The 8,904-nt window shown below is 33.3% G+C and overlaps 1 protein-coding gene across 1 annotated transcript; it reads right to left on the bottom strand.

The window, feature by feature from the left end:
* Nucleotides 1-248: 248 nt before the first annotated feature.
* LOC111410890 (protein ECERIFERUM 1-like) lies at nt 249-4,778 on the bottom strand. Its single transcript, XM_023041483.1, has 10 exons — nt 4,635-4,778; nt 4,304-4,527; nt 3,846-4,078; nt 3,291-3,510; nt 2,728-3,103; nt 2,525-2,632; nt 1,950-2,150; nt 1,622-1,726; nt 1,105-1,278; nt 249-672 (listed from the first exon to the last, which is right to left on the bottom strand). Exons 1-10 carry the CDS (start codon nt 4,692-4,694, stop codon nt 490-492), a joined length of 1,884 nt encoding a protein of 627 aa, XP_022897251.1. The 5' UTR covers nt 4,695-4,778; the 3' UTR covers nt 249-489.
* Between the last annotated feature and the right edge of the window lie 4,126 nt (nt 4,779-8,904).

The raw sequence follows: 8,904 nt of genomic DNA, 5'->3' as shown, positions 1-8,904 counted from the left end.
GATCATATTACTGCTGCACCACATGTCAAGTCAAGAGGGTACAGCAAGGCTCCTGGAAATGGGAGGAAAGGAAAGTGTGCCGGTTTCTTAATCAGAATATGCCCCCTATATCAATTGTTGTTTCCTCCTTAACAAATTGTGAATTAGATAAGAGTTTTGAACTGGTGGAGATAACTCTCAAGGGAAGTTACAGAGAGTGTTCCAATAAGTCTCAGGTACATATCACACACCCGTCGAAGGGCTTTTTTTTTCTTTTTTTTTTTTTAAAATACTTTATTAATAAGCCCTCACTTGTGGCGGAGGAATACCATGTTTACACACTCGAACAATCGACACTATACCAATCAAATAACAAAGCATGCAGACTCTAAAGACACCACACCTGCCAACAGGCTGAGTTTTATTCTGGCAATATTTGCATTATACACTAGATAAAATAGAAGGAAATACATCCAGTAAATTAAGTTCCTGAAGAGCACAAAATGCAGTCTAATGTGGGCCGCTTGATAGAGTGGACACTGTCAGAGGACGGAATCCATGGCGTATAGTGGCTTCCCAGATTTTCTCGGTGTTGAGTATCATGTCTCCACATTCATGCACATTCCAATCTTCTAAACCATGAACAATTCCAGCTACACGCCATGCACTTATCACCCTTCTTGGCAACCAATTCTGCGCATATACACCAATAAAATAAATTCAGATATTATAAGAAATTGTTTTTTAGGTTAAAAATGACCAAATTTTAAAGTTTCTTTTGGTAGAACCCGATAGACTAATCTAGTTCAACGCAACCGATTCCGGGTAATTGTTACCATCCTGTGTAAAACCATTCATATGTTTAAACACTTGCCTGGGCCGGGGTGGGCGGGAGATCCTGTTGTTGTACTTTTCAGACAAATTGTTTTCTTATTATTATTGTTTTATTTATTTATTTTTTTGAAGAGTGGCGGAGAAAACAAAAAACATAGATAAAACAAAAATGTCCATACCAGGCCAACCAAGCACTTTAACATATTATACTGTGACAGGGTTTCTTTGTTGAGCATAATGTGAAGTGATATTTCCAAATGATGAAAAAGAAAGCATAAAACTCCAGCCAACCTCGCAAGAGTCGATGTTTTCAAGATGCTTGGGAGCCAACATCGATGGAGTGTTGTTGTAGAAGCAGTCTTTGCGCATTTTCTTCGGAGGAAATTGTGAGAATGGAATGAATATTGTTCCTTCCAATGCCTTTGATTGTTCATCTTCACTTAGTCCATCTCCCACTAACCATGCCTAAAAGATTAACATTTGTTCATTTCATTAATATCACATGAGGAAAGAAAATACTTATATTATAAAAGTAATGGTTTAAAGTTTTCTGTTGGGGTTAAGAAAAACAACTGAAGAAGATGGAGATTTGCTGCACCTTTAGAAAGTATATGGAGTTATGACACGATTGGTATTCAACACTATATTGTATTGAGTGTGGTCGAGTTGAACAGACTGAGATTGCCGATTAGTGTATTATTCGGAATATATGTTGATTGTAATTAAGTAGAGAAATGTAAACTTCATCTTCTTCTTTAACTAAAGAGGATGGAAAACTGCAGTAAACAATAGGGAGAATAAAGTTTACCTTTGTAACAAAGCTTTCGGAATATTGAACTAAATTATTAGCTGCCTCAGTATTTCCAAGCCTTTCTTTAAGCTTTTTATGCTCCTCTTGACGTACTGCGCTTATCTATTATCAGAAGACAGAATTGGCCAAACCAACAAAGTAAAATGTTATACCATCCAAAATGTATTAAATGGACCAAAAAATCTAAAATCTTATTCAGTACCAACTTACCAAACATGCCCTAAACAGTTGGGGAATATTATTACTAAATAATCCTCCTTATTTTCCAAGGTTTCATAAACTAGTCTGCTATGACATTACTAAACATTACTAATGTTGAACTCACCTGGATCCCCCCTTTACACAAGGCAAAGGCAATGGAGTAAGCAACTTTTGATAATTCACCTCGAAGGATCACCCGAGTTGCTCCTTTCGGAATGCTGTTAATCACAACAGCAACAACTAAACTACTTCCATCAACCAGCTTCAGTTTTAGCTGAGGATGCCTTCTTATATACATCTCACCATTCCTGTTCAACTCCTCCTTCTGCATATGTAGTGAATACATTTCAGAAATTTTAAGAATCCTACATCCATTTTGTGTCCAGAACTAAAAGAAGTTCTTATCTCCAAATTAAGAGCATGTTTTGCTAAGAGCTGCATGTTTTGAAAGTAGCATTTGACAGTCAAAATAAGTTATTCCCCATTTGATATCCATTTTTTTCAAAATGTATTTTTCTCTCTTTTCTTTTCAACCACACATTCTTTATTAAAATAATATTACACGTAAATCAAAAACTTTTTTTTATTTTTCAACCACACATTTCCCATCAATTTACTGTTTAAAAATGTATTTTTACATAAAAATATCTTCCAAACACCCCCTTAATTTAGCTTGGCCAAACATGCGGTAAGACTTGCCTGATTCAATAAACCAAGGCTCAAAATCTTAATTCCTTTATCCTCAGCCTCCAGTATAGCTTCTTCAATCGCATTATTGATAGATTCTCTTTGCCATTTCATGTAGTACTGCAAAAAGAAGAAATCATTATCTTGAAAAGCGCAACTTATGTGTGAAACTCGTACTCCTTATTCTTAAATGACTTAAAATGTAATTTTCTTACCTGGATGCTGTATTTAGGAATAGCCCAGGTTTGCAATTTTAGATGCTTGAAAATATTTCTCTCCACGATGAACGTGCGTCCATATATCCATGTTACAGTTGTAGACCAAAGTGTGATGGGCCAAATTAACCACAAGTACCAAGTAGAATTATGAGGCCTTGAGGCTAGTGATGCAAAACCTAGACGTAGATGATATATGGAATTTGGGGTTGTCAAATGAGTTAGATGCACAACATGAGGTGCTTCTTCCTTTCTCCCGAGTGAAGTGTGATATAAAAAGTTGGAGGATTCGTCTACTGTTCCATAGACATAATCGTAGAATGGCATGAAAAGCGAGTAATTGGTTCTGAATTGAGTATGATGAAGAGAGTGAAACCTGCATTAGCAAATAAATAATCAGCTGGATTCTCTCAAGTCTTCTGTAGGAGAATCAACATCAATCAGGAGGAACGGACAGACTACGTGCACGTCATTAAATAGGTGGTTTTAACGTGATTGTGTAGCAGATGATCTTTTAACATTGTGCATGAGCCATGCCTTTGATTAGGAATAAAATTACTTACGAAGGCGTGTACATTATGAACTTGAGAGGGGGAAACATGGAGAAAAACCATTTGGGAATGAGCTCAAAGTTGCAGTGACCCATGTAGTTCATGAAGTCAATATATGTAATATAACCAGAAAATGAAGCGATGGAAGCAGTCCCAGTCAGCATAGTCGTAAGAATTGGTATACCGAAGAGCAGAAAATATGCAATATGCTCTGCAAATGGATGAATTACAGCTGATAAAACAAAAATAAGGCTGTGGTTAGAATAAATGTGGACATATATATTCTGCATCTATGAAATTCTTATTGAAATCTGACTCATTGGCAGCTAGGTAATCCGAATTTCACTCTCCATACAGTCCAATTTTCTATTCAGTTGTACTACGTGTACATAATGGTTTACGTACACATGGTAAAACGTGAATGAACAGAAATTCTTCAACCAAAAAAAAAAAATCACCACTCTTTTTTTGAAACCTAATCTCTACGTAAACCATTATGTAACTTTATTACGTACAGGTAACATTATTCTTTTCTATTATCTGTTTAAAAAGGCTTCTTTTTCTTACATGTAATGGGTTCAGTAACGATGGAGGAGTGGTGGTGGGAATGGTAGCGGGAGTAGAGGAAGTGGTGGTGCAGTGCCCTGTGCAGCCAGTAATAGATGAACTCGACTGGACCAGTATGAAGTAAAATTGTCAATATCACTCCATTTGTCCTCCATACAGGCAGATGATGAACCTCCTTGATATACATGAACAGCAAATAGAGTAATATGCCATTAAATATTATTTGATCATCCCTGCAAAATGGGTTTTATATTTGTCTTATTAGTAAGGTAGATCTGATATCAAACAATACAAAAAGTAAAATAATGAGTAAATTAAGAAATTTAGGCAGATAGATTTACATTAGTTCGCCTTCAATCACTTTTTCACCGCAAGTTTTATTTTATGCTTCTCATACAAATGCAGTATATAGTACAAGATAATAGAGAAGTTGGAAGGGGGTTTATATGTATGTGTACCAGTTTCTTTCTCTATCAACTTGCTCAAATTCGATGCTCTTATCGACTATCCTGTTGCTACCTTTTGCAGTTCGATAACGAGAGAGAGAAATCCAGAATTGACTATGAAGCATTCTTGTTAGCAAAAATGGGAATATAAAAAAGTGAGAAAAATCCCTTTCAGCTTCATCCTCCATCATGAACGAGTACGTTGCTTGAATCACCCACGGAGCCAATATCAGATACTTTATCCACATTGAAAATGGAAACATATTATTACAGCAGCTCAAATGTGAGTATGTTTATACATATACCTACACATATATACAGAGAGAGGGTTGGGGGGGGATACCTTGAAGTTCCCAAGACATGTCCATGGCCATTCAGTAAGGATCCCTGGTTTGGAAGCCATTCTTCTTCTCTGCTAACTTGTCACCTTTCTTCCTCTAAACAGCACTGCAAGCATTTGTATACACACAGATATATATATGGACAACCTCGTCGTATTTATAGCCCATGTTTGGACTTCACTAAAAATGCATTTTCAAATAGTAATATTTTGAACAATATATAATAAAAAATAAGGAAAACTTTTAAATATGCGTGTAATGTATTATTATTTTATTGAACAACAAGTAATTGAAAATAAAAAAAAGAAAAATATATTTTTAAAGAATGGACGTCAAACAAGAGCTTAGCTTTCTTAATCATATCAACACCTACCACAAACCGTACACGTGGTTGATCAAGTTGTTTCGATCAAAATTTTCAATACACTGGATTCAGCATAAAAATGTCAATTATTTACATTAAATGAAATTCCAAAGCAGGCAATCAAAAGTACAACTGAGGCAGGTAGAGACTTCTGTCACGTTGTGCATTTACTTAGCTCAACTGCCAATCAAATGGGGTTACTGAATCGTACTACTTTATCATAGATTTCTAGTGCATTTAATTTTGGGCGAACTTTGGAAGTTCGTCTCCATAAACCTCTCCGTGGCTTGAATCCCTACTATCTAAAAGGGGTAATCTTGGAGGTATTGTAGAGACAACAGTGAATTCTTTCATTTTATCTCACTGCAGTTTTTTTTTTCTTTTTTGATCAAATGTGAGTAAAAATGAATTCGTTTGCTGTTCAACTATTTCCCTGACATACTACAGTGACATTTTCCCTCTTTCTCAATTTGCGTATATCTTTTTTATATCTTCTCTATTATCACACGTTGTTGCCTTTTTGGTTCTCCATTTCGCCACACAAGTTACCTGTAATTTCTTCGTCTCTCTAAAATTTATTGGATCTTTTCTTTGTATGTACGTTATTTCTTTTCCATTCTATTTTATTTTATGTATAAACGAATTTGTTTTGTATTTATTTTTCAAGTTCTTGATTCAATGTTTCCAAGCTGATTCTTTCCAATCGGTCAATTAATTTCCTTTTTTCCATTTTTGTAGTTCGTGTTACCTTTTTTTTTTTTTTTTTTGGGGGCTACTACGTAGCTTCCAATTTATTGTACACTTTTTGGATCTATGTTTTTCAATTAGTTTACTCACGATTCTTTTGTACGTTCTTTTCTTTCGTGATCTTGAGATATATAGTCTTCTAAGGTTCGAAAATTCTTTTGGGACTTCTGTAAAATTCTTTTCTGTCTTCTGTATTTAATCGAAGGTTTAGGCTTTGCAAAATTTGGTTTGTAAAATTCTTTTTTCTCTTTTCTCAACTCCAATTTCTCGGGTTTTGGAGAAATTTTGAGGTTGTCCATTTTTGATAAAAATTTTAATCAAATTTAATTAGAAACGTGCCAATAAACAAAATTCAGCAACTTTGAAAGTGGGGCCAATTTTAGGCAAATTCTTTCGTTTATGCCTTCATTTATGCGTTGTTTCCTTTTTAGTAAGTTTTGTTTTGGTTTTATCTCGATGAATTTAAATTGGATTTGAATTCCGTTTGTTGGTGAATAATCTTTAAGATTATGACTCTCTATTTTAGTCACTATCTTGATTTTTTTCCATTTTTGAAAAAAAAAAATTCATCTCAAGCATTAAGGTAATGAGTGAATACAACACTGAAGCATTTTTTTTCAATGTGGAAAATCTCCAAATAATCCAATTTCCGACCACCCACATTCATCAACCAAAAACCATGGGATTCTTCAAACATAATGTGATTACAAGAATCCAAAGTGCCCACACAGTATTTCAATCAAAAAGACTCAAAATATCACTTATAATTTCAACAAATTCCTGCAATCAAGTAACAGAGTCACAAAAAATAGACCCAAAATAAAAATCCAAAAGGGGGTTCAAAAAAATCCATTAAACTTTGTTAATACTTTTTCTAAATTCTACACATTCCACATTAATAAAAACATAATAAATACAAAACTCGTGCAACGCACAAGACACGGATTAGTTATATTATTTACTTCCGATAACAATGTCTTTTAGAATTGTTGATGGAAAAAGTTTGGCTATTTATACTATCTCAATGTTTTGGTGAGCTTGTTTACTTTCCAAAATTATTTATTTACTATATTAATGGAATTAATTGTGATTTATTGGCTCATATTTTTAACTTCAATCCAAGCTCAAATTCAAATGGGACACATGTCGATGCATAATTGGACAATTTGAAAAATAAAAATAAAAATATTAAATCATTTTCTGGCACATTAGTCTGTCTCTTAGTTTCCCCTATTTTTAAACCTAGCTAAGTGGCTTTATTGTGTTAACTTTTTACCCACCGTCAATGAAAGCTTATAATTGGACCTCCATGGGTACTGGTGTTGGTTTTGTTCACCTTATTTTCTTTCTTAATTTTGACGATATAAATACTCGCAAAAAATTAAGAATACAAGCAAAGGACTCCAACAGAAAGATTTAGCCTCTATTTGTCAAATTTATAAATCATTTCTAAACATGATTAATAGTGGATCTCCCAAAATGTGTGAATTATAAAGTAGTAGTTATGAATGTTCAGTTAAAATTATTGTTTGATTTTGATCGAATTTTATATATCAGCTAAAAAAAGAATTAGTAATTCACACTCAATGTTACTATTCTAATGTTTATGCTTTTATTCTAAGATTTAGGCTGCTACAATTGTTCTTAGGAAAAAGATATTTTATGAGAACAAAGGATTAAATGAGAATATGGTAATAAATAAAGGAGTTAAACAAAGAATTAAAAGTCCGCTCACTGTTGCATGTTTTTATTCTTATGTAGAAGAAAATTATAAAGTTTCTCGTGTACGTCAATGTCAAAACTGTCCCAGTAATAAAATATAAGGCAATATGGTATATGCATAATGAACTCTGCTCCATTATCAGAAGAGAAGAAATATCAAAAGCCCAGACCAATCCTCACACTCGGGGGTGAAGTCCACTTCTTCCTTACAATTATTTATTCATACGGGCCCCGACATTGTGAGTATCTGTCAAACCTCATGTCAGAAACTTTTTGGCACTTCAGCATTTTCCTATGCATAATAGAAGGGATACCTTAAAATAAATAAATAAATAAATACACATGCACAATCATGTTATATACACATTGAGTTTGACAGCTTCTTTTGACACTTCGTGAGTTGGTGGATTTTTATACATTAATTTTAACAATACTTTTTTCAATCAATGACCATAATTTCTACACATAGACAGCAACACGCTGTCATACGGCAATGTACAAGAAGCATAATTGATATATATCAATCATGTTACATATACATCTAGTATGACAGCTTCTTTAACATTATATGAGTTGACAAATTTTTATATATTGATTTTAACAGCATTTTTTCAAGCAATGGCCATGATTTGTACACATGAGTAGGAAGTCAACACTGTTGTCATACAGTTGTATACAAGAGGCATAATTGATATGTGTCAATTATGCTACATATACATCAAGTTTGACAACTTTCATATGAGTTGACAAATTTTTATACATTGATTTTAATACCTTTTTTTTTTTAAACAATGGCCATGATATCTACACATGCGTAGGCAGTCAACTCTACTGTCATACAACAGTGTACAAGAGACATAACTGATATATATCAATCACTCTACATGTACATCTAGTTTGACCTATTCTTTGACATATATGGAACAATCTTCCACTATGCTATTTAGTTCAATGTTAAATTTATCAAAGGTCAAGCAAACTAAATCTTAGGAATTACCAGAGGTGGGTCATTTTTTGTTTTACTTTAGTTTCCCTTTATAAAGTGTCACACTTCTCTTAAATGCAATTAAATACATCGCCGCATGAGAGCTTCACATGACTCGTGCATGCAACGTGGGTCCTAGTGACATGTGATAATGGTCTTTTCGATTGTTCAAAAGTGAACACCTAATTTATTCCATTTGATTAAAATGCCAAATCAACTCAATTTTAATTGATTTCTAAATTCTATGCAAATAATTTCGAGCACCTTCAAGAAATCAGTGCTTGAATTTTTTAGTTTTTTGGAAGTTTGTTATTATTTCAGTCTAATAAAAGTATAGTAAAAGTTCTAGTTAAACCATATATTGCTATACTAAATTTAAAAAAAAAAAAAAAAAAAAAAAAAAAAAAAAAAAAAAAAAAAAAAAAAAAAAAAAAAAAAAAAAAATTTCAATCAT

Source organism: Olea europaea, chromosome 15, assembly GCF_002742605.1.
Source record: "Olea europaea var. sylvestris chromosome 15, O_europaea_v1, whole genome shotgun sequence".
In the NCBI taxonomy this organism is placed as follows: domain Eukaryota; kingdom Viridiplantae; phylum Streptophyta; class Magnoliopsida; order Lamiales; family Oleaceae; genus Olea; species Olea europaea.
This window is presented reverse-complemented; position numbering and strand designations above follow the sequence as displayed.